Source organism: Macrosteles quadrilineatus, unplaced genomic scaffold, assembly GCF_028750875.1.
Source record: "Macrosteles quadrilineatus isolate MER2022 unplaced genomic scaffold, UCM_ALF_1.0 Scaffold_8__2_contigs__length_117827958, whole genome shotgun sequence".
Classification (NCBI taxonomy): Eukaryota; Metazoa; Arthropoda; class Insecta; order Hemiptera; family Cicadellidae; genus Macrosteles; species Macrosteles quadrilineatus.
The window spans coordinates 6504667-6532023 of NW_026542601.1; the positions used below are offsets into that span (position 1 = coordinate 6504667).

General features: G+C 34.1%; 1 protein-coding gene across 7 annotated transcripts in view; it reads left to right on the plus strand.

Annotated features, from left to right (window-relative positions):
• Positions 1-27357, plus strand: part of LOC128999290 (zinc finger protein neuro-d4-like) — a 50530-nt gene extending 23173 nt beyond the window's left edge. For 5 of the 7 annotated variants that reach the window (XM_054425697.1, XM_054425698.1, XM_054425700.1 and 2 more), the window contains 8 exons: positions 807-971; positions 1558-1645; positions 6158-6397; positions 19926-20056; positions 21153-21309; positions 21558-21670; positions 22895-23019; positions 27061-27357. In XM_054425697.1, coding sequence (XP_054281672.1) covers positions 807-971; positions 1558-1645; positions 6158-6397; positions 19926-20056; positions 21153-21309; positions 21558-21670; positions 22895-23019; positions 27061-27277 — 1236 coding nt within the window. In that variant the 3' untranslated portion in view covers positions 27278-27357. The remainder of the gene's footprint in view (positions 1-806; positions 972-1557; positions 1646-6157; positions 6398-19925; positions 20057-21152; positions 21310-21557; positions 21671-22894; positions 23020-27060) is intronic. The other 2 variants (XM_054425699.1, XM_054425704.1) reach the window with 2 other exon arrangements.

A 27357-nucleotide genomic window follows, 5' to 3' on the forward strand; every position in this document is an offset into this window, starting at 1 on the left:
AATGTACCTACTTGATGATTTCTATCACACGTGTTGAATGCCAATGAACTATTTTCATTATTAGAAGTACAGACCTGAGCTTTGGGTGACAGCTCTGTTGATTGTGGGTTGTAATCAGGTCTAATGACTGTGACAGAGCTTTATGGGTAAATCCTATCTCAAATTTTAATGGAATGTGGAAACCGAAACTAACAACAGATACGTAACATGTAGAAAAATAGTACATAATGTCTTATTTCTTCCTAAAATACCTGAAAATTTATTTGATTTACCACTATAAATTCGGAGGTTGCTTAGATTTTTTGCAAATAAATTTTAAATGGTGAGAAAATCAACCAAAATTGATGGTGATATTCTGAAGAGAATAAAATTTCCTACAAATTACTATTATGCATTTCTTGAAAATACTTGCCAAAGGCAGCCAAAAGTTGCCTAAAAAATGGGAAAACCCCAGTTTTCAATGTATTTCTTATGGGAAACATATATTTTTTATTTGTACCATAAATCCTAACAAAAAGAAACTGATAATTATTTGCAAATCTACAGGGAGTGAGCTTTTCAACAACCTGATTAATAAAATCGGTCCAGTAAAATGTAGATTTATAGTTGTACAAAGATTTTCAAAACTTAATTAGGCTATTATAAGATGAGATTAGTAGATAGTTATCAAAAATAGTTTTTGTTCAAAATTAAAATTCATTTGAGTTTCGCTTAGCAGACCTCATGAGAATTGCCTGTGAAGAATCACTGGTCTCTAGCGCTATCAAAACCCATGGAGGTTTATCTAATGTTTTGGGTGTTCCCAGGACGCATGGTTCTATGATGAGCTAGACCTGCAGGCCATGGATGGCTTTGATGAGCCAGATCAGGATTCTGACTACGACTACGAAGAAACTTACACCAAGAGGCGCAAAAGGAGAGGGGCTGGCGGAAAACAATCCAAACCCTCAGAATCAACTAAGAAAACCAAGGTAGACACTAGTGTTGAATATTCATTAGCATAACCGGGTAGATGAGTGATTGAAGTGCTCGTCTAACAAGCAAAACTGAACCAAGCAGTTATTGATTGCAGTTATGGTCCTGGCGAAAGCTGATCTTTGTCGGAAACAAAGCTATACTGATAATTTTACTCTATTATACTCTTCTTGATTTCATAATCAGCTTAAAATACCTCTGTAAAATACGTGTCTGTCTTAGTATAGTTATCAAATTATTTTGAGGTAAAACATAGTTGTAAATGAAAGCATTATAACTTAAACTAAGATAATAATAATTTTTTAAATAATGTAAAGAGTAGCCTAAATGAACATGCCAGATAAGTATTGCTTAATCTGTTGTATGAGTATAAGATTTTCTTACATTTATTTTTGAAGGAAACTTATGTTCTGCCTAGACTGTATATTTTTAATGATTTAACATTTTAAATAATGTAATAAATAATTTTTGGTAGATATTACACTTCTGATTAGTTTACTTTGTTGACCAGTTTACATTAAATGTGCTCAAAAGCCATTGAAATAGTGTAGATTAGATTTACATACCATGATGTTCCGTTAGGCGGCTGCCACTCCTGGCCGAGGACGCAAGAAGGGAATGCAGTATGCAGCTGATCCTAACGACACCGACAAGCCGTTCAGTTGTGATCGTAAGTCTTGATTTTCAATACATTCGGCTAAGTTATCCATATTTTAGAACCTAAATCTTACATGTTTTCATTATAACTCGTACTTGTGGCTAGGGATATTATATTTCTTCTATTTCTGTTAGTTCTGATATTTTCTGTTCCTGTAACATTAACTTTTCTTTGTACCAAGTTTATAGGATTTTATACAGGTCAAACTAAAAAAAATTAAATGTTTTTTCCATTGTATTGAAACCATTAGTTTTGTAGCTTAAGTGCTATACGTTTTTTATGGATTGCTTAGTTGGCAGTTAATGAGTAGGTAAATAGACAACTGAATAATAATCAATCATAGAACGATGTGTCATAGTTCATTAGTGATTGGTTTACTAGCTCAGTGATAATTGTTTGTTGGGGAACAAGATTCCAAGAGAAACTTCCACATTTTAAAATATGAATAATAACTACTAAACAGGTTGCTTGAAACTAAACACTGTTTACAAAATAGTCCTGTTTTACATTTTAAATTTTATTTTTAGAATCAAATAAGCTCAATAATTATCATGTTCTTTTTGTCCCAAAAGTTTTAATTTCCATGTAGGCCTAAGCCATCCATAAATTAAAACTCATATATTCTTTAACTATCTTTTAGGAAGTATTGGTGTAGGTCAACATGGTGAAGGAAATTTCAAATCAATCAAAATGCTGTTCAAGGTGTTTCAGGCATATTTTTTTTTATAAAGTCAAAATTTAAAATACTCCTGTTATGGGTTCAAATGCATACATTGTCTATTATATGTAGTAATTTTATTATAAATAAATTTACACCAATGAAACTATTATTGCCTTAACTTTAGTCAATATTACTAATAGTGTGGTCAGTAGAAAAACTTTATTCCACTTTGGTATGTTCTTGTAGATGATTTCCACTTCACTTCCTATAAAACCTATTGACTTTGTTAATCTGCCACTTGCAAACGAATAATTCATTTTCAATTGACAATGTTTTTTTTTTGTCTGGCTTAGACCTTAAGCACTAAATAACTTCTTGATCAGCATCGTATGTGTTATTAAAAATACTAAAAATACCTCTAACAGCACTTGTAATATATTTACACTTAAATACTGTTGACGATAAATATACAAGTCCAATCAAAATCTATCACCATTTACCATCTTTTATACCTATCTACCATCTTGTAAGTCATCAGTATAAGTATAAATATATTATTACAAGTGTTATAAAACATATTTTTTTGTACTTTCAGGCTTTACCGCTAGGCAAAACAATACCTAAGATTACATTTAAGATGTTTTTCTTCCTTTCAACCCTCATATTAAGATTTTGGATTTTCCGTTGGCCACACTGTTGGATATAACAAAAATAGGGAAGGTTGAATTATTGTGCTATAATTTATCCAATATGCAGGGTTATCCATACTTGTCGTATACTAATGCATCCTGTGAAAGACCTATAACCAAATAATAAATATACCACAAATAAAAAAAATCCAATATGCTCTTAAAGAAGTTTTTTCTTCATGTGTAGAGGTTAACATAACTTACCAGAAAAAGTTAAGTAAATAGATCCACAAGTCACAAAACACTGTTATTTCGTCCTAATATAATATGACTTTTTCAGATAATATATGAAATTTTGTTCATATCTTTTAGCTCTTGGTATTTAATTTCCTCAGGTGAACTAGCTAAGTTCTACCCATTGAGAAAAAACTTCTGAACCAGCCACTTGGCTTGAAGGCCACATTTGTTGAAATGTAGATATTGAATTATTGCAGCCTTAAACTCTTAACAGCATTCCCTTTCTTCTTGTGTTTGGTAAAATTAATACTAATATCAGGTGAAACTCTAAAGCTCTTCTACTTGATTAGGATTCAATTGCAACACATTCCGACCCTTGGCGGTGTTGATTGGCACCTCAACAGCATTTTGATTGGAGATGATTGACGATCTATCCCTCAACCTCCAGCTCTTATCAATCTGTTTGGCTTTCAGCTTACATCCAGCATTCTATCCCCTGATTGAACCTCGCCAACTGCTCTACTTTTACAATGTTTTTAATATTTAAAAAAGCGAATTTCTAACATTTTTACCTACTAAGGTAATCAAAGATGTACATATAGTTTAATTGAGAGTATGTAATATTTTTTTCTCTAATCAGGTGTGACTTGCTGATCAATGCTATTTTGTTTAGCCACATATCAGCATATACCTGTTTGATTTCCTCAATTTTTGTGAATTCATATTAACAGTTTATATGGCAGATTTGCGAGGTTCTACTCTAATATATAACCTACTTCTAAATATTTCCTGCTAAAGCAAAAGGTGGCTGCTAGTTATTTGATTCCTATTTTGCTATGAAAACGGTGCACAAAATAACATATCAGGCCTATAATATAAAAATATATTTTGAGAACATTTTACTTTTTTTGTTGGTTAAAATACAATTTTGTTAATCCCACAAAGAATCTTTCAAAAATTAAATAAATATAAACCTTTTACAGAAATAGAAAATTGTTTGCAAGATATAGTAAATGTTATTGTATTATTATCACAAGCTTATTAGACAAATTTAGTTTTTGTTTTTAGTTACTGAGTTAGTTATTCATCTATTACTGTTTGTTCCTTGGGACTTATCAAATTGTAAACACATTATTAGGCACACAATGACAATAAAATGTCCCAGTTTACTAGCCAAGCGTTTTACAGAGGTGCACAATTATTGATACTACTGTGCTTTCTCAAGAGATCGATCTTACTTAGGCCTTAATGGAAACAATTAAAATGGGAATAACTCTCCAAACCATCATAACATTTCAGTATACACTATTCATGGGTTTTATTTGACTCTTGAATAAAGGTATTTTTTCCTATCCTTAGTGGTTTAATAGTGACATTGAAATTATGCCAAAAATTAGCCATCCTTTGCTTTACCAGTCTAAATGGTGTAATTTTAATTTCTCTAGTGTTTTCAGCTACATAGTTTAGTTTAGTTATTATGGTATTGAGTTTTTCTTAACTATGCACCCTTAACTTTGCATGTTCACAACCTTTCAATTACACAAATATTTTACACTGAGGTTTTACACTTGTGTATTTTACCACATTTTTAGTATGGTTACTAATTCAATTTTTTTCTTTGTTTTGAGTAATGTGTAAATAAAATCGTGAACATTTCTTGATACAGGAGCTTCAAGAAAACTCTGTAAAAATGTTCATATCAAACTTAAAGCCAAACTTTATTATTTTTTCTCCTAAACAAAAGAACCCTCAAAGGATTGCCTTTGGATTTTATCTTTGACTATTAATACAACATTTTATCCTTAGAATGTTTTATCTGCAACATCATGTGCGATTCAATTAATCGATTTCCTAACATAAACCTCTAGCATTAAAGGTGTAGCAGATAGCTATTTAAAGTTCACATAGTTTTATATTAACAGAACTGGTAGACACCCTCTTTTCCTAAACCAAAACCAACACAAACCTAACCAAACATACAACAGGAAGAAGTGAATGACAAAAATAGTTAATAAAGAACTAAACTCACAAAGAAGGAATGTACACAACTAACTGACCCAATAGAAGAGGTACAGGCTGTTGAGAGCACATGAAAAGTTCATAACTCAATTTATTTTGTAATTCACCCCTTTAAGTGTCTTCAGAAGTACCTGTGATGAAGCAGCGAAATATCAAATTAATTGTGCCATGACTTTTTGAGTGCCGAAAATTGCCTCTAACCTATGACTATGAATATAACTAAACATTCCATCGCCGTGTTAAAGTTGTGGCCAGTTTTCGAATGAGAATGAACAAGTTGTATTAAGCCACCAGTAAAGTGTGCTGTAATTCACTGATTTGTATCAAATACACACAATTTTTGATCAAGCCAAATTGAATATAAGGAATTGGGTAAGGTTATTATAGGGTGTAGAACCTTTTATGTCTGATCAGCAATCTAGTAACAAAAATTACATGATGGAAAGTTGAATTTTAGACTAAAGCACTCTGAGTGGCTCATTCAACTTTGTTCTTTTAAAATAAATATTGTCTACACCTGGTCCAACGGAATATCAGGAATGTTAAAGTTTTTTAAGGGGTGGGGGGGCTTTCCTAAATGGGGAAGAGTCCAATATGGCACAAGAAAGTGTTGTAAAAAATTTTAGAATGCTTCACTGTCACTGACAGCATTTTCTTCTGAGGAAGGTATGAGTTGAAGACAAAGCTGTCAGTGACAGAGAAATCTTAGTTGTGTATATTAAAGTTTTATCTTCTTGTGCCAGATTGGACTATTCCCCATTCAGGTAAGCCTGTAATTCTCCCAAAAAAATCCTAAAATCTTAGGCCCTTGTGCTCTTTAGTGAATGCTAAATTCTTTTCTCGGGTAGTTTTGTGTTCATTCCTTCTTCCGTATCCCTATAGTATTAGTAATGTTGATCCTGTCCCGGTTACGGTGTAGCCTCTTGTCTGGTAGTCAGCTGTTAGCAAGGTGAAGGGTACCAGCTAGTGTTGTTGTAGTGTGTGGCGCCCGGTACAAAACACGACCCGGGCTCACCTACCACTACACACACTCACACAAGGAGGGGAAGTGCGCTGCGGTGACGGGGGAAGAGGAGGCTAGCAGTGACGCCACCACGGCTAGTGCTGCCACTACGGCCGCACCGGCTCCTCCCACCCCCCCTCCTCAGGAATCTTCTTCGTCAGGTTGGCAGACTCCCCACTACCAAGACAGTTACCTCACCTTTCTAAATACCCCTGGTACGCTCTTCTTGCCTTTCTATCTTTACGCTCAACAGGTTGCTTGCTGATTTTTTCCTTTACTTTTTTCTGTGCTTGCGCTTATTTCAAATTTGAGTTGGAGGTTGACTTATTGTATTTTTTATGTCTATTGTCTGTTGTGTTTTGATTTTTTTTTGCTAACCTGTTTGTTGATTTTTAGCGTGTTGTTTAGTGTTGCGTTATATGTTTTGCACAGTGGGAACTACTAAGGTAAAGTATTGTGATTTATTTTGTGTCATTTTGTTTTTGTTTGTGATTTTGTGTATGCCTAGTTAGAAATGTCAATAGTGAACCAATAATGGTTTTAATGGTTGCTTGTATTGCAGTTTAGACTCTTAATTGATTTGTTGTTGAGAATATCTAAGCTGTAGTGAAATTTAATTATTTTTTTATATCTATTCAATGCTGCAGCCAATTAGTGCTTGTAACATTTTATCCTTAAACACTTCCTCCACAATCGTCCTTACAATGGATTTGAGGAACCTCAAACCCAATTTGTTTTTCTTTATAATGGATATTTTGACAATAACACAGTTAATAAATGTTACAAAAGATTCATGTTAAGTACCAACTGTTTAATGTCTGAAACTGATAGTTATGTTTAACAAAATTGAGCTTTGCAAGTATTTAGTCATTTAGTGAGGTTTCTTTAGTGGTCAGAGAGTAGGAATTACAACCTTAAGTCCCATGTTTAGATCCAGCTAATCAGAAATGTGATCATGTAAATTACCCATAGGTCCACATATATCCACAAGGAAAGGTCTCTCTACTAAGAACCACTTTCTCTGAATCAAAGAACAATGAACTCTTAACTCAAAGCCAATAGGTATTCTTTTTGGATAAAAGAAAACATAAACATAAAATACCCTCGCCGCAGCAAACCTGCTGACTAAGCGAATTTCTATTTATTATCTGAATTGATTTTCAATTAAAACTATTTAAATAACATTAGGTTTAACAAGTACCTAGGTTTGCTGCTACAAGGAAACTGAAACTAATAGTGTGTTTTGGTAAAATATTAATAGCTTAGTATAAAATAAATAAATTTGCCAAGTTTGATCAAAATATATCTATAAACAAGTAAACTACAACATTTTACAATATTCTCCATAAGAATAACATGGGAATTTTGAATTTACAATTTTTTAATTTTCTCCGTTACCAATAAACGTACAAAAATACTTTTATATACTAAATTATTTGTTATTTTAAGCTCTTTAAGAAGGTCTAGAGAGAAATTGGGAAATTTTGTGTTTTGAGGGTCAAAAATGAGAAAAACCAATTTTTACCACATATAACCCCCCGTAAAACCCCGTTCCCATGGTCCGATCATGCTGGTTCGCGAACTCATTCAAGTTTATCCCGCCTTACACCTTTAAACCAAATTTCATCAAAATTGGATAAAAATTACTCAAGTTATCGTGTTCACGGACACATATATATATAAATCTCTATAAATATATATATATACATATACATATATAAAAATTTGAACGAATGGTGTTTTTGGTCTCTGGGAACATCAAAATGAAAAAGTAAATCGGTCCCGGGCCTAGGTCTTACCATGCCACCTATGGTAATAGCTACTTCCCTAAAGGGAAATTCGCTAAAAAACATAAAAATCATGTTGTATTTTAGGATGTGAAATTAGATTTTATCCCATCTTATAAAATGGCATAAAACGTAAGAATATTTTAGGACGCCATACAAAGTGAGACAGGTATTTAATCCCAAATATAGTCTTCTTGTTATCATTACTATCTCATTAACTTTCAATATAGAAGCTTCTTGTCAACCACACAAGTGCTTTCTCATTCATTCTGCAACCTCAGTTATAAAACAATTTTATCTGTGTGTGTGTTTGTGTGTGTGTGTGTGTAAATTAGGCTGGTACTTAAAAAATATTACATCTTCAGTTTTCTTTTTAAAACTAGATCAACATTTACTTACTAACTTTTCATTTTTTTTTTTCAAATATTGGTATTTAAGGCAAGTTGATAGGGATTGTTGACTTAAATAAAAAAATAAAAATATTGTATACGTACATTAAAAGTAAAAACATTACGTTAAACCAAACCTTGGACTATTGATATTAGGCTAGTAGACACTCCATCCCCATGTTAAAGATGTTGCCAGTTATAGAAACAAATGAAAATTGTTGAATCAAGCCACCATTCAGAGAGGACTGATGCCAATTTGCTGATTTCTGTTGAATACGTCTACCTTGAATGACATGATAAAGGGTCAACTTATTGTAAACCATATTATCTTAGACATCACCTCAACTAAGATAGTACCAAATACTGAGGGAGAGAATGGTATTTTAGTATTTTACTACAACCCGCTTTGTTAGAGCCCCATTCGACAATCTGAATCTAGTTGAATAGAAATGTTGACTACAGGTGGTTCATGTTAAAGAATTTAGGCCTACCTCAGTATCCAACAATCAACGATAAAATATAACTTTTAAATATGAACGTCAAACAGTTGTTCAAGAGGATAAACGTTTCATGTGATACATGTGCAAGTAACTAGATTAGTTTTAAACACTTTTGCATTCACACCAAGATTTATTTGATTTTCAAACTTAGTAGAATATTATTCACTTGTAAATTGATTAAGGGGTAAAGTAATTAATTGTGTTTCACTGGTGCTCATGGTAACGGATAGAAGCTAACAGAAATGTTCTCATCATCGCTTCAGTGTGAGTTTTGCTGTGTCAGGGATTGTTTGGTCTGCTTTATGTCGAGTCGGTTTTGCCTTGCGGATAAGTCATTTTGTACCTGGGTTCGTCACAGGCTCGCTTTTAATGTTGGAAGTAAGTCATTTCGCTCGGTTAAAGTGTAAAACATTCATATTTTTGGTCAAATCTACAGTTTTTAAGATTACTTAGTCATTTTTGTTTCATCACATTAAATTCCAAAAATAAAAACTTGTACCTGTAGTACTGTTGAGTGATCTTGTTATTTTTGTAGGCAACCACTGGTTTGGAACCTAAGGTTCAGTTTTGAGTCAAAATCAGTTTTGAAGAGTTGATACACTCCTGACCACTTTTGCGGCTCCAGAGTTGAAAGTATATTTTTTAACAAACAATTTGTATTCAACTTGAAAATGAACCTTTAGGTTTGAAACCATTGGTCACCTAACAGGATAAAACGGATAGCTCAACCACCTAACAGGTATTCTTATCCTTTAGTTGTGTAAATATTATTCAGAGACTAAACTAATCACCAAAACTGTTTTTTTCTCATAATGGGATCGAATCCGTTGTTTGTTGGTCATGTCAAAATGTAAGACACCCGTGCCATAAGATCTAAATTACTGTTACAAACTAATTTTGGTATTTTACCAAATGGCAAAAATATAGTCAGTACAAGAAAATAGAGAATTAGAAATCCTAGGCCTTGCAGAGTAGGTTAAGTACTTACTACAAGAGAATATTATAAAAAATAAAACAAGCGCTGTAGGTCTATAGTTCGGCCGCGTAGAAAGCGACCTCCTCTAGCATTGGTTTATAGTCCTCGCCACCCTAAGTTGAGGCAGCTCAAGGCCGCACAGCGTATATCTAGTGCGGCCTTTGACTGCCTCAACTTAGGGTGGCGAGTACTATAGCATTAGCGCGCAGGTTGCTTTCTAAGCGACAAAAAAATTGCTCATAGTGAAAATATCAAGGTCAACTTCAGTATCAACGGGTGTATTATAGTCAAATTATCCTCACCTAATTATCCTCGGTCTCAGCCATTAAGCTTTTGTTTTGGGCCTTGTTGAGACTGCTCGAATGTGAAAAGTTTGAAGTATTCAATATTCAATAATAGAACATCTAACAGCAGTTTAATAGAATATCAGTTATATGTGAATACCGTCTCAGAGTCAGTGTTTAAACAACTAGAAATTGTAATGCTTCCACAAGTATTTAATACCAAGTAAGACCATTCATATACGAAGCGTGAGTCTTAACTTAAATGGTGGTTGTATATAAAACAAGAATTATAAGGACCCATTTGTATTTTAATGTCACTAAGCACGAGTCTTATAGTCGTTTGTAATGTCCCATGTGTAGTGTGTAGAGGTCTAGTGCTGAAGTCACAATAGTAAGAGTGATCACTACTACTTGACTAACCTGGTTGTTTATCTGTTAAGGCTGACCGTTGGAGGGACGCACGGACAGATCACCTCTCTCTCTTACTATTGCGACCTCAGCCGACGAGCCCACCACACACGGGACGTTATATGTCCGGTTATATATACAAGTGTCTTCCCGCCTCACCGCTCGATGGACCGTTACTGTTGACATTGTGTCTGTTGATTTAGCTGTGAAAACTACTGCCAATTGTTATTATTTATTAGGTAATTATATAGTGAATGTTGTGTATGTGAAGGTCGGATCGGTATTTATTCGCATTATTTATTTACACTGAGTTTTAGTTTGTATTTATTTATTTAACCGAGGTTGTGTTTAGGTACATATTTATTCGAGTTTTATTTTGTTTGCTTGTTTGAGTTAGGGCATAATCGAACTCTGTGATAAGTTGTTTTGTTATTTATTCACACATCGCAATACTTATTGGTTAGTCGTAGGGTGATGATGTGTCACTGGATGTGTTCGCTCATGTCGAGGGACCAATCTTGTCATGTATCGTGGCCTTTTATCCACAGTTATTGTCTTTATATGCATGCAATATAAACATTACACATTTTAAACATGTTGTTATTTACCACCTTCTTGCCTGTTTAACCCTTTGAGCCCAAGAGATTTTGTATTGGATTTAATTATGCTTATTTTAATGATATTTAATACTTTTCAACAAACTAGTCGAAATAATTATAGAACAAGTGTTTTATAGACACATACAGTTGTAAGTTTAAGCAACAAGTAGCCTAGTGCGAGATGAATAATTCTATCCAGTCACCCATGACACTAACAGGTGACCTCCTAACAGACCTGGCCAAAGTGGGATTTGAATCTAAGATGCTAATCCCTGGCCAAGGAGGTGTACCTACTGTATATTGGTTTTATTTACCTTATTCTCGTTCCACTTCAGGTTAGTTGTTTCTTACTACTAGCAAAGTTTGATGCTGGTTACGCCGTAATTGTGCAGATGTAGCCATAATCAAGAATATCACACTTTAACAGTTGCCGGTTATTTGAGTGATGTAAACCATGGGTTTTTCACCCTTTGAGTGTTTGTTGTATAACAAAATCTTTTTACGGATATAGAGAGGAAGTTGCTAAAAATTACTTATTTAAACAAAAAAGTAACAAAACGGCCGTTGGTGATCATGTTTATAGGATACACTAACAACCACTTAGCTAAATGATTCGCCCGATCTGATGATTCGAGATGAATGTCTAAACCCCACCTCATTATGCCCCAGTGGTTGTAGTATATCGCTACAAACACACAGGTTGTCACCTAATTGCCACACAGGACGGGACTCGAACCAGATGAATACCACTGGCCAAGTGACAAGGCCTTAGCCACCTCGGCTATCTGTGCTGAAGACTACGAAAACCGGTATTCAAGCTGACGTCTTCAATTATTGCGTTACTAGTTAGCAGCACTAGTTAGTCACAGACTGTTTTGATGATATATTTTAGTTAAACCACAATAGTGTTCGTAATTAGCGTTACTGAGGTTTTACTGAGAAACAAGTTTTTCCCTAAAACTCTATATTATAATAATCTTAACATATATCTTATCTACATACAGGTTTAATTCAATATTACATTGTAAACAAAATGTTTTTGATTTTATAAGCCTTTGGTTCCAAATAATGCTATCAGAACATTACAATTTATAAAAAACTTGAAAAATTTACAACAAAAACGTCGAAAACACATTTTTATTCAATGATTGCAGCAAATACCAGCCTAATTAAAAAAACAGTGGGAACAAAGTTACAATTCAAAAAGAGGTAATAGAATTAAAAGTTAAACGTCTTAAAAAATCTAAATAAATGGCCTAGTACTCAAAAGGGTTAAGAAACAACTAATTTGCACTGGTACGAAAATAAAGAAAACTAAACCACTAGTCAAATTAATATTATGTCTTATTAGTTGAGGGACAAGGCACAGCAATGAAACTATCGCATTTGCAACAATTAGTGTACCACTGAAAAGTGCAAGCGTAGTAGAGTTGTAGGCCTACTAATCTTGTATTAATAGTGGTTTATTTACCTTGTATTTTCGTCACAGCTCAAAAATGTTGTATAGAAGCTACAACCATGGTTTGAGTGTTCTCCAGCCGGCTCCGGCGACGGTACAGTTAAATAAACACAGGCCTGTATTCCGTCCCCGAAAACCTTTTGTTAAATGTTAATATGTCCGGTATGTGTTCGTGTTTGTGTTCATGTGATTTTGACGGCGTCCAAGCGACCGACTGTGACAACAATGCTTTGATTCTCGACATGACCATGATGCAAACGGCGTCGAAACCATGGTTGTAGCTTCTATACAACATTTTTGAGCTGTGACGAAAATACAAGGTAAATAAACCACTATTAATATTTGTCTTACCAGCTCTGGGGCAAACCACAACAATAAGCTACTGATCTTGACTTAAGCTTCAGCTGATTTGGTTGAGTTTAGTTCCAGTAGTTGTAAGTAAAGGTTTGCATGGCCTATGTATCACCTTTGGTGCTCAAAAGGGTTAAGCATAAGGTCTAAAGTATGTGTATCACTATAAAAGTTAAGGCTCTCTGTTATATACATCCCCATAAAATAGAGTGATAGAATAGATTCGAACTTGATTATTCAAAAAGTTATACACAAATGGATATAAAATCAATAAACTTTAATATTTTTTATTTCATATTTAGTTGTATGTTCTTGAACAGCTTTGAAAAATTATAAAATTGCCCTTCATGTAAGGAATTTTAATTTATATATTTGTTAATGAGAGCTGTCAGATTATGAAATATGATGTTAATTTAATATTTTGACTGATCAATTCAAACTTCAAGTCTTATTTTCTTTGCATACAAAATCATGAATTAACCTCGTAATTACCTTTACCATTGTATTGTGTAAACTATTCCTGAGGTATACTTTTCACTATTTATAATTTGCATACTAAGTAAAAGTAATCAACTTATTATTACCTGTTTATTAAATTTATCACTAGCACTTTTTGCCCGTGTGATGAACTATATTTTTCGTCATAGTGCAACATTATTGAACAGACTTAAGGTGGATTCACACACATCACTCCAGTTACCGTTCAGTCCCATTGCATCCGCAATATACCTCAGTCAACTGTCAGTCAGTTGGTTTTAGTTAGTCTTCCATATACAGTCACAAATCAAGAATATACAGTCAAGAATTTTTGCTGTTCATAAATGTAAATTTAAATTTTTAGATATATTAAACCCTAAATTATTTGGATTACCAGTAACAGTAAATCCTAATTGTTAGGATCTATGGAAGTCCAGATTAAATTAATTATTTGTATAAAGCGAGGACCGTTTGGGTACCCCTTTCATATAATGCAACACCTTTTGCACATAAAAAAACCTAAATAGTGTTTTCTGGATTTAAAAACACAAACTGTGCTCAAAGTAGATATACAATAAAAAGTATAAAGTAAAAGTAAGTATTATTATATTTAATTAAAATTTGTTTGTTGAATATTGACATTATCTATGGTAACAGTACGTATTGTCTCCCCTTTCTCCTCTTAAAAATGAAGCCAGCATTAATGGGGTCTACCTTTAGGGATCTAACAGAACTTAAAGCTTTTGCAATCCAAAGTTGTTCTGCATTTGAGAGGAAACCTGATGTTACTGTCATGAGCGCTCCCAGGATTTGGAACCGGGGGGTGCAATATGTAGGTCTAACGAACATTCGGGGGTCCGGGTCCTTCCCTGGGAAAATTTCTGAAAATATAGTGTTTCAAAACATATTTTTACACTATTTTGTAACACATAGAACCAACCAAAATGAAATAGTATATTGTGCATCAAGTCATCATTTATATGCCAACATTAAATTAATAAGCTACCCCTTGAAGTTATTATGTATAATTTATATGGTCAAATCCACAAGCCAAACATAAAATAAAGAAAAATAAAATTACAGTTGAATAAAGCCTAGATAACAGCCAAGAAAGTTGATGTTTTGTTTTCTGAATAGTTTTGTTTAAGTAAAAGAATGGCACATCTGTGAGTCAACTACTTATTTGATTCAAACATCAACTTGAAACATTTCTTAGATATGACCATTATGAACGTACTTTTATAAATTCCTTATAACCTAATTGATTACGGGTAGTAAATTTACTTCTTACTTTTTATCGCAGGGGGGCGCACCCCCCTGTGGGCGCCCATGGTTACTGTAATGCTGTAATGCTGTTTTATTCACATGTGATATATTTTTGTATTAGTTCACAGTTAATTTTCAAGGTAAAAGTCTGAGAAAAGAAAATAATAAGGCTAGTGTAAGTGCTTTGAAAAATGTGAAATTTGTAAAAATACAAGTTTCTGTTCAGATGTTAGTAATTAAACAAAAATGATCTACATTTAATAATGAAATACAAAATTTTTATTCAAAGAGTTTTGTATATGCCTATACGCTATTATTAAAATATAATAACTTATTCAGTCTCTCTTAGTTATGAATTTTGCTCAAATTCCTCAAAAACGTATCTGTAACAATAACAATTTTCTATGACAACCAACGAAATTTAAAAAAAATTCCTAAATCTTACCCCAATTTACTTTTTAATCAACTTATTTCTGCCTGTCTATGCCTGTCAATATCAATAACGTACCTCCAATAATAGAAGACCGATACATCATACAAGAAGTCTTAGGAAAAGGTGCTTTTGCTACAGTTTATAAATGTGAAGATTCCAAGACAAAAGAGCACTACGCTGCTAAAATAATTCATAAACAGAGACTGGTAAAACGAGATAACACTATGAAGAAACTGGAAATGGAAGCGCGGGTATGTAGAAAATTGAATCACCCAAATATTGTTAGATTGCATAAAGTCATCAGTCTGGAAAAAATTCATGTTTTTTTATTCGATCTGGTGACCGGAGGGGAATTGTTCGACGACCTCGTCACCAGAGACGGTAACTACACCGAGGAGTTGGCTGCTAAGTGTATGTTTCAAATGTTGGAAGCGATCAAATACTGCCATACAATGGGAGTGGTCCACAGGGATTTGAAGCCCGAAAATATTCTGTTGGAGAGCAAAGAGAAGAAGATTATCAAACTAGCAGACTTTGGATTAGCCGTGGAGGTTGAGGGTGACCAAGATAAGTTTTTCGGTCTCTCCGGTACTCCGAACTACATGGCTCCCGAGGTGCTAGAGATGAAACCCTACGGCAAACCCGTGGACTGCTGGTCTTGCGGGGTCATCATGTACATACTACTGACTGGACAACAGCCGTTCTACCACCAAGACCAGAGGAAGCTGGAGAAGCTGATCAAAGAAGGTGACTACTACTTGGACTCTCTGACGTGGAGTCACGTCACTCCTGAAGCCAAGGACCTGATGCAGAAGCTACTGTGTGTTGTACCCAAACATCGACTGACGGCTGCCCAAGCCCTCCAACATCCGTGGTTCGTCAAGATCAGAACGGCCAAACGAACTTGGCTTCATCGCTCCGATACATTCGAGGCACTCAGGCGCTTCAATGCTCGACGTAAAATGAGAGCCGCTATTAACACGACCTTGTTTATTTCCAAGTGTTATTTAACGGCTAAGAGACGTGAGGGAGATAACAGTTCGTCGCATTCCACCGTTCCTTCAGCTGTGGTTTCTAATAAAAGTAGTAGAAAAGGGCTATCTAAATCTATTAAAAAGTAATAAGATTAGTAAAACACTTAAACAAATCCTGGTTTAATTTTTCCCTAGACTTTTTGACTTTTTGATAATCAAGTGAAATTCCCAGCTACGATGGACCAGCTGTAATCATGATGATGAGCCTGTCATACAATTCGCTACTACTGCCTACAATTCTATGTTTTCCATTAGTTTTTGATACTGTGATAGCTTATGTAGGCTCTTACTTAAAAGAAGCTAAAGTATACAAATAAATAACTGTCCATTTGATTATTCTTGGTTATAAATTTACTTGTTCGACAGAAAGCCTACATCAGCACTCAGTCTGTGGCTCAATCCACCTTAGTTAATTTTGTTTTGTATACTGGCCATAACTTTAACATGGGGGTTAACCGTCCAGTTCATAATGAAAACTGCTATCCCCTTCAACAAACCGCATAAGACTATATATAATTCTATAAGCTTAAATGTATTAAACCAAACTGTTGTTCTCACGTTCGAGTGTTTTTTATTTGTTTTTGCAAACGGTTTTAACTTAAGTTAAATTTATTTTTCAGCTTGAGCGAAGTTCTTACTGTGCCAACTACGGTAATAGCTGTATCCCTGTAGGGAAATTCGCTAAAACCTATTTTTCCTACAGTCACCCGACAAAGTTGGCTTCCTTGTACTGTTTATAGTACAGAAAGCTGCTAATTGCTGCATATTAATACTTTGCCGTACGGTTTATACTTTGTCGTACGGTTTATACTTTGCCGCACATCAGGATTCCAACGAAACAACACAAAACAACGTGGTTCTATTATGCACGTAATCCGTGTACGCTTGGAAATAGGTTGGCAACACTTAAAGATAATAATACTATGAGCAGCTGATTGACTATAACTACGATTTAACCTGTCATTTCGTGTTTGTAGTTTCGGTATTTCTGAATTTTCTGGACTTTTCTTTTAAACGTTTTTAAAACATTCCTATGAACTGAATAAACAAGAAAATACCTTTAAAGCATTTTTTTTTTGGCGCGGAAACCACTTCAAATTACAAAAACATACGGAACTATATTCTCAAAACGCGGAGCACATTTCTTGCCGAGGAAAAATAGCGGAGTGATACAGACCGCGGGTATTACTTTCTCTAGGGCACCATTTGTGTTGCCAGCTGAACCTAAAAACGTGTTGTATAGTGTTTGAAAGACTAATTATTTATGCTTTATAGTGACTGTAGGAAAAATATAATGTGTAACACGAGTGAAAAAGGCCTTTGCTGCACTCGAGATCATTCTGCACTCGCCTGCGGCTCGGGCGTAAACATTGCTCTCATGTGCAGCAAAGTGCCACTTTCACCACTAGTTACACAAATAACTATAGTGTAGTGTGTTAGAGTACAGTAACGGTAATTTGTATAACTTATTCAAGACAACGGTGCATACTTGGGTGAGTATTTTGGACATTAATTTAGGTTTCAACAACCTTTTGGTCTGAAAACAGTTATGTAGGTAATTTACGCTACAACGGATCATTCTGACATTAAGGCAGGTGACTTGAACCTTTAATATTAATGCTGGTGATCCACAGGCCAATATTTCATTAAATGAATGTAGTTTGAGTGTTAATTCCACTTTGAAAGTTATTGAATTGAGTATATAATAGGGCACTGGATAGCTGTACGATTCTAGTACAGTAATTTTGTTTATACATGGTACTCAAAAAGTCTGCTAACCATTGCATATAATGCAACAAAGCTTTGCAGATAAAATCTATACTTCAAAGACTATTTTTCACAGCAAATTTTAATTTTTATCATCATGGGAAAGGTGCACAAGGGTCAGGAGTGAATATGGAATGAGAACATAAGTTGAGAAGTACATAGGGGTCTCCATCCTGGGATCCAGATTGAATTATAATACCTTGAAATGATGGGATTGGTGTATTTTAATCCCGGTATTAACGGGACTAGAAACCCTATTTTTTTTTAATTTCTTGTTAACTAAAGAAGTTTGATTGGACATGAAACTTGAAAAATACAATTTATATGGCAAACATAACAAGAATATTGATGATTGAAGAATTATGTTTGCAATATCGTAAGCAAGAAAAAACCTAAATAGAAAATATGTGTCTAAATGAGCGATTTTAAGACTATTTTGAGACATAAAAAATAAATTGACCTAGTTTAATGTGTACAAGCCTCCCAGTTTATTTCAAGGTCCAAGAAATGTAAAAAAATAAACTTGTATAGTTAAGAACAGATTACTTATGTCAATAGCTCATTGAATCTGAGTTTCACTTCAGTACATGTTTCGACACATTGTCATCATCAGCTGAGTACTAGTGAAGTTTTTAATCACCCGATTAGATGGCCTCGTCATTGTTCAATTAAATAAACACGTAACACGAATACGACACGACACGGAACATATACATTTACAACACGTAAAGCTTTAAGACATGCAGGCCTGCTTGAACAAAACACACGGTCACACCGCGGGTCGGGGACAGACAAATTATTAATTAAATTGAATGTGTTGTTTTTATTGTAGATCTTTGGCTAATTTTGAATTATGAAAATTTCTTTGGATCTAGAAACAAAGATTTTTTCCCAAACCATTTTGTAGAGCTTAAAAAACAAATAATTTAGCATATTGAAGCATTGTTATGCGTTAATTGATTAAGGAGAAAATTTAAAAAAACTTTAAATTTACAATTCTTATGTTATTCTTATGAAGAATAAGTAAACTATTGTAGTTTTCTTGTTTATGAACTTTTTTTATTACATTATGAAAATGTATTTATTTTATACCAAACTAACTAGTTGCTTTGTTCAAGCTTCGCAACAGGATGAAAATGCAGAGGATAATAATGTTAAGGATAGTAACTGATATTTTTCGGGAAAGTTTCACATCAAGACCATTCATTCAAGTGTAAAAGGAATATATATCCTGCAGAATAAATCTCAAAACATTAAATGAAACTATGATATGCAAACTTTATTTATTTATCATTATAATTATATACCTTGCTAGAAAAAAAAATCAGTACGTCAAATTTACGTATTGATACCACTGTATGACAATACCTTTTATAGAGTTAAGCAACCAAGCACATTTTTATCCTATAGGAGTATTCTACTTCTTATACAATCAAACATATTACTTTTGTACCTTTACCAATTTTCAATTATGTTTTGTTTGAAATTATGTTTTTGTTAGTCATAACATTGATGCTATTCATTGAACCATAGTTTTTGAAGGATTATTTGGGATATTTTCAATCAGAATTAATTAGTAAAAAACAAGTTTTCACAAATTCTATTATGTGTTAGTCTCACCTCAGGATGGGATCAAATTCCAGATCCCATCCTGAGGTGAGACTAACACATAACAAGATTAGTAAACAAACCGAGCTAAAGCTGTAAAATCCCATAGAAAACTGTATAGTAGTCAGAACAACATGCTAAAAAGAAAATGAAAGCTGAATCAATACAATAGGTTGGATCAAAAGGTAGGTCCAAAATAGATGGGCACGTTTTCCCAAGAGTGTGGCTCAAGCGAATCACATTATCTTTACCAAACAAAGCATTGAACCATTTTGTGCAGATATGAATAAATATGTATGTGTTGATTGAACGCTGAAATTACGATGCTTTGTATGTGTTAGATCATAAATTATGACTGAGACATGTGTGTTAGTATAACTCTGCATGCATGTTATTGTTAAACAGGAGCCACCCCAGTGAAGAAGCAGACCCGTAGCAACACAACCATGGGAGGGACCCCGGGGCCTAGTGTGGTCCCTGAGGAGCCACCTGCTACACGGGCCCCTCCGTCTCCAAAGCCAATAGACAAAATTGAGGTATTGATAGCATTGTTTATGGATAGCATTGTTGTCATTGCTTAAATATAAAATTTTAGATTTACTAAATAAAACAAAATATTGTAGGCTGTTTTATTACATTGTACAAAAAATGTGCAGAGTTTGAAAAATATTGGGTTATCAAGGGAAAAGGGTTAAAAATTAAATCTGAAACATATTTTTTAATTTCATGTATGCCTATTCAATAATCGGAACTGGTTCACTGAAGCTTTTACAGAGCGGTGGAGGGGGTCCGATCGGTCGGGCTAGATAGAGGGGTCCCCCACCATTCAGGAACACTTGGGTTCAGTCGCCTGCAGATACTCCTTAAGACAGGAGGTCGATTTTTGTGCAGAGTGTTGTTGCACCAACATGGAGCGTACCATCGATCAACGCTACGCAGAGAATTTTTGCTTTTGACTCGAAAAATGTGTGAGACCCTTGCCCTCATTAAACAGGTTTATGGGGATGATGTATTAAGCCCCACAAGAGTATTGTGCGACACAAAATGTTTGAGGAAGGCTGGGAACTCGTCGAAGAAGAGAACCACATCGGATGCTTGACGATTGCTCGAACCTCGGCTCAAGTGGCCAAAGTGAAAGATGTTTTGACTCTGACAGGCGTTTAACCACTGCCCACATCAGTGAGAAGACCGGCCTCTCAGTAGGATCTGTCTACACTATCATTAACGGATGAGAAAATTCTGTGCGAAGCTGGTGCCAAAAGTCCTGAGCGAGTTCCCGTACTTATCCAATTGTAATTTCAATTCTAGGAGCTGAAAGTTAAGATTAGGCCCCTAATGATGAAATTAAGACATTGACATTGCTGGAAAATAGTAATAATTTTGCTTAAATCCTTCTATACATTTGGGGGCTGAAATTACCATCCAAGACATTACTGTGGACATTTTCCATTATGATTATCAAAAAACAAAGTTTACCTAATGTTTTGGGATCAGACTCCAGATCCCAAAACGTTCTGTACTTTTTTTATTTTTACTAGTGATGGAAAATGTCTCCTATGTGCTAGATATGGTAAATTCACCAGAAATGAACTTGATGTTTGAAAACAAAGAATTGAAGTTGATGTTTGTCAGGAGCTGCCTCCGATGCCGGTGTTGACTATGGAGCAGCAGAACAAGGAGAAGGCCACACCATCGCCCTACTGTGACTTCTGTCTGGGTGATGCTGTGGCTAACAAGAAGAGTGGCCAGCCTGAGGAACTGGTCTCCTGCTCTGACTGTGGACGCTCAGGTAGAGTCTCCTCATATGTGCTTACTTCTATGCTACCACTGTGGTTCAAGCATTGATTTATCTTTATTTTAGTTACAATAGTGGTGCTTTTACTTTGTCGTTTCTTTTTTACTTTTGTCATAGTAAAAACTCAACTTTTGTTTACGTAGAGTCAGATAGCCAATGATCAGTTATGAAAACAATTGAAATTAAACTAAAGAAGATTTGTTATTAAGCTTGTTCTGTATGCTTGACTGTATTTGTTACAGGTCACCCTACTTGTCTCCAGTTCACCGCCAACATGATTGTGTCAGTGCGCAAGTACAGGTGGCAGTGCATTGAGTGCAAATGCTGCTCCATCTGTGGCACTTCTGATAATGACGTGAGTGTAAACAATGTTTTAAGAGTTGCTGTCAAAATGTCCAATACTTTTATTTGAGTTTCACAGGTCCCCACTTACTTTACCTTGTCCCAATTACATTAATATTTTCTAAATTCAATAAAACTTTTTACAATCTCAAAAGTTTAGAATAGTGAAAGAGCTGTTATACCCATTATAAATACAACAGACTATACTAATTCAGTATTAGGTAGTTTGGCTCATTCAATAATCAGGCACAATTTTAAAGAGGGGTTTTTAAATTAAGAAAGACTTTTTGCTTTGTTTGGCAAGGTTAAAATAAGTTATGTTGCATTAGGCAAAGATCACACACAATCACTGTGCTGAGGTCAGGCATAGTCAGAAAAACTATACCTTCAATAGGTAGGTGCCAGGGCTAGTTTTTGGCAAGTGATGCTGGTAACTCATTCCCCATGTACAGGCATTGCCTATGTAGGACCATCCATGTATTTATGAGTTACACCTCACACCAGAGTCATGCTAATTCAAACTGGTTGAGACAGGTCCCGTTTCTATTCTACTACCAAGTTGTCTCAAAGATCTTATGATCATAAAATTTCTGTTGTTGCGATCATGCGTGACGATGATTCGTTTCCATGACTGCGGGAGACAATGATGTCTATCCAAACTGGGATACGATCAGAATTTTGCCGCGATCGCAGAAGACGACGACCATGGAGATGTTAATGAATTTACTGCGTTTGCGGAAGATGATTATGTTTCTGTTACACTGCGACGATATTTGGCATTTTTCCGTGATCGCAAGAGCCGATGATGATGTCTACAAGACCGTGGGATATGATCTGGTTTGTGCTGTGATCACGGAAGATGATGATGATGTCTTCATGACTGGGGGAGATGATGATTATGTCTATATGGCCACGGGAGATGATCAGACCGTTATCACGATCGCGGGAGACTTGTGATGACTTCACTACTGTCAATCAATCAATCAATTCTTTACCTGAAAAGCACAAAAATACGTCAAATAACTCTTCTAATAATATATTTACACTTATCCTGTTTACTCACAAGACAGTAGGTACATATAAAAGATGGTAAGCGGTGATCGATTTTGATTGGAATCCAATCATCATCAGACCCAACAGGTGAACTCAATTCATTTCTGATTTTTGTCTGTGTAATAAAATGTTTGTGATTTGATTTGGTTGATTTTCAAACCTTAGAAACCCTGTTATGTTACAGGACCAGCTGTTGTTCTGTGATGACTGTGACAGAGGTTACCACATGTACTGTCTGGCACCCCCTCTCACCACCCCCCCTGAGGGCTCCTGGAGCTGTCGACTCTGCCTGTCCGAGTTCCACCGCAAGTAAATAGCAGTCGGGACTTGGGGAGTGTGGTTTTATTTTGTGTGTCTTGTTAGTTAGGATGTTTAGTTTGATCTTTCAATTTTGTGAAACGTTTCTCTGGTGACCATATCTGTAAAGCACAGAGGTGGATGAACCAATCAAATACACATCAAACAGCGACATCACACTTTAATCGACATCTGATCCCCCTCGTGTTCGTATACCTGAAAAGTGGGACCCTTGTCTACACTAAAAAAAATCAAACCACCAGAAAGTAATACAAAAGCAGAAGTTAATTGAGTAGCTTTTTGATTGTGTAAATCAAACTTAATTTACTTTACTTTTCTTTTAATGAATGGTTCCAGGTAAAGAACCGGCTTATCTTAGTCGGTGACAAGAGCCACCTTCTCATCGATTCCACACACACCCTTCAGGCATTTTCATCTTAAAATATGCACCTGTTTGACGCATTTTATAAATCTGATCTAATGTAATACAGAAGTTGATTATGTGTGCAAAATTACTAAACTTCGTGTATTGTACTTGACGATGAAAGAATACAGTAGTGATTTTATAATTCATTGCTGCTAGAACAATGTCTACAGTCTGCAGTACTGATAGACCAATCAAATATGCCGCAAGTACAGTAATAGTCTTACAACACTTGCTTGAATGGATTAATCAAACTAAAACCAATTGTAAAATGAAGTGTGAATAAAATAAACAACGTGCATATTAACTACAACACATTAGTCAACATTTATAGGACTTGTATTACTTGTAACTTCAACAACACTTTTTTACTTTAAATAAAATTTGTCATTTTTTTAAAAAACCAAGTTAAAATGTAATAACCAATAGATTAATTATTAGGGCTGTATTACAATCAGGAAACTCAATGACAACTATTTAAACTAGAAGATACATTCGTCTTCAAACAACTTGAAATTTTTTTTAACAATTAACCACAATAACTTGTCATAAACAGTACTTGTAAAGATAAACCTTTTATTTTGAAAATGCAAACCCATAAATTGTACAACACCTATCTGTTTGGACAGTTATTCATAGCTTATTTATGTCAAAGATGTGGAATAGTTTATATATAATATATAGGTTTGGTTTAAAAACCTTACTATTTTATGTTGGTGTTACTTCTGTCATGGCTATGGTCGCCATACTTTGTTGTATTCTGTGTTTGCAATTATTTTAGCAGCTTTTTAGATTATGTTTAAAATTGTTTAGCAATCTATTGAAAAATATCTCTAGTCATGTTTGAATTAAATTAAAGATGGCACTGATTTTAGCAATCAAAAAAAGATATTTTAAGTGCATATATAAATATCAAAAGTAATTAACTATATTTTTTGCCTAATGCTACATTTATTGTAGTAGGGGTTTAAATTTTGCATTTATTTGTTCACACCACATTTAGATTTTTTAAATGCCAAAGTCATTTGCAGTATCATAGCTTTTAGAATCATCTTTGTGTTGTAGATTACCAATCATTCATTTTATAGCTGGCTACATTTTGTATTTTGTATTGCAAATTCGACATTCAAAAGCCTGTCATTTTGTTTTCAGTTTGGGGGCATGATAATAACGGAACCCTGCTAGCCAATAAAATACTTTTTAATCTTGAGACTTAAACATTGGAAAACACGAATAAAGAAAACAAATTATATATTTTTACTAGAGTTGTTAATGTACATTGTTGTTTATAGTATATTTTTGTTGTTGTTTTCCTCTTGTAAAGTATTGTAATTTTTCCTGAATATTTTACCTTCCATCACACCTAACCAACCTAACCACTCAAAGTATTGGTAGCAGGGTTCTACATGAGATGTCTAATTGGAGTTTAAATATCACGCTTAGGTTAAGATTTGGCTAAGAAGATTTTATCTTCTGAGATAGTGCTTTGTAAATAGTGTATTTTTTTAAATAAGGTTTCGTTTTTACTAAGGTAGCTTTTCATCCTTTAATGTATATTGTTTTTAAATAATTGTACGGTTATTTTTAATATAAGAACAAATTTCCAAGTTACCCCAAGTGTGTGGAGGACTAATAGTAAGGTCTGCAATTCACTTATCTTACAATAATAGTAAAATTATGTCAGCTTTGTCACTAAATTTGGGTCCTAGGGAAGTACTAGAATTTGTTTTTTGTTTAAAGGTTGGCAGCCTCTTTTAACCTTGCATTGCCCGTTCAAATAGACTATAATCAAACTTGAATTTTAATGTTATTTCATTTGTGTCTTGAATTGTCTTTAGTTTGCCTGTAATTAGCATGTAATTGACAGTTTACAGTGCCCAAATTACAACACAAATTACCAAAAATCCACTACAGAAGCCCTTCTGTAGTAACTGACAATCCGGATTACTGATTAACATTTGATTTCAGCCCTAAAGTAATAGCCTACAACTAAAACTGTCTAAGTACATTAGTATGGTACTATAATACGTAAAATCGTTTATTGAAAAACATGCATACTGTGAATAAAAGAATTTCTTTAAATATAACAACAAACAAAAAGTCAAATATTTTGTTGCCAGTTCTCACCAGGTTCCTGGTCAAGTCAAGTCACAGAAGGGATCAGTTCAACAATAGCTTGAGTCTAATCAATTTGTTGATCGCTTTTACAGGACAACCAAGCTAGCTACACAATAAATAGGAGACAGGTTTTGACAAGCAGGACTTTCACAATAAATATTGGAAAAGTTTAGTAACACTATCTTTTTCAAAAAGTTAAAAATTCGTAAAGTAAATACTACTTCCCGACTTTGTAGCATATTATGGATACTCCTAAACACTTAAAATTCCTGTTTCTGACAAAAGATATCAGATCAAATTGCTTAGTAATGAGATATTATGAGTGAGTTTCAAATAACTAAAACCTACCTAGACTACAAAGTTAACATTGCACTTGGGAAATTAAAAATATCAAAACATTTTAAAGAACAAAAAATTGTTTTAACGGACATCTCGAGAACCAGTCATTTGGTGAACTGATATTCGGATAATTAGTGCTCTACTGTTTTTGTCTAATCAATAAACAAGAAGGTAAACCAACGAGTTGTCTCTTTTTACTGTACGACAAACAAACTTTACTATGTGTTCTTCTCCAAGAATTGCTGACAATAAGTTGTGAATTTTTTTCAGAAGTTGTTTTCATTTTTAAATTTTTTTCCCATTTTTATGCATTTACTGTAAGCCATATTTCTGTACCCATGGTGCTGTTCAGTAGAAATCAGTATTTTATTTTAGGTTTTTTACTGTGAATTGTAGTGTAAAAAAGATTATTGTGTACTTAATGCCATGACTGTGGATTTTGTTTTCTATTTCATGTAATTATTATTTTTTATAATAATTATATCTGTGAAAATAGGAATTGTTTTTTCCATACCTTTTCCATATTCAATTAAAACCAACTGTAATTCTGCATTGGAATAATTTTATACTTTGAAAAATTACCCTTCAAATGGAAACTTGCAGATCCATCTGTGCTTAACTTGCAATAATGGAATTCATTCATTAAATCACTCAATGATTAGGTTATGTGTTAGGCATAAAACTACAAAAATATACATTATTACTACCAATGTGGACAACTTATTTCGTAGACAACACTTCATGGCTGTACTTATTATTTTTGTCTTTAGGTAGAAAGGGTGTGGCAAAGTGAAATGGCTGGAATCAGCTATATGCATTTATAATCAGGGTGAAAATTGTTATTTTTTGTGCAACTATATATAAACACCCAGACGAGGGGACTTGCTGCTTAATGTGGGCCAACTGTTCTGCTAATCTATGTGCATAGCAACTATGTTTCTCATCTTTCAATTTGTACTCTAAAATATTAATTAAAAAATTAATAACGTTGTTTGGTAAGAGTAAGCTTTGAGACTTATAATTCTTTGTGTTTTTTTTATTTTTTTGTTTGAACATTTGTTTGCATTTCACCCACACAATTCATCCAGTATTGACCTTTTCATTCATTATCTTTATCAACACATTTGTTTGTACTGCTAGAGTAATTAACCCAAATTTTGAATTACTTTCAGGGCTCTTAAGATACCAGTTTCCATAAAGCTATTTAAAGAATCTACTACAAGTTTATTCTCCACCGTCACGGAAGTCGATTTGCGAAGGATTTCTGAAAATACAATAACAAGTTGCTCTTGCAGTTCAAAATGCCTGACAAAGAAATGTGTTTGTAGAAGAAATAAGGTAAAGTGTGATGTTAGATGCCATTTCCCGCTTCTCTGTGAAAATGAGTGAAACGTTATTGTTTCAATGATTGTCTCTTCTTAAGAATATAATATGTGTATTTCATGTTGATAAAAAAATATAATTTAAAA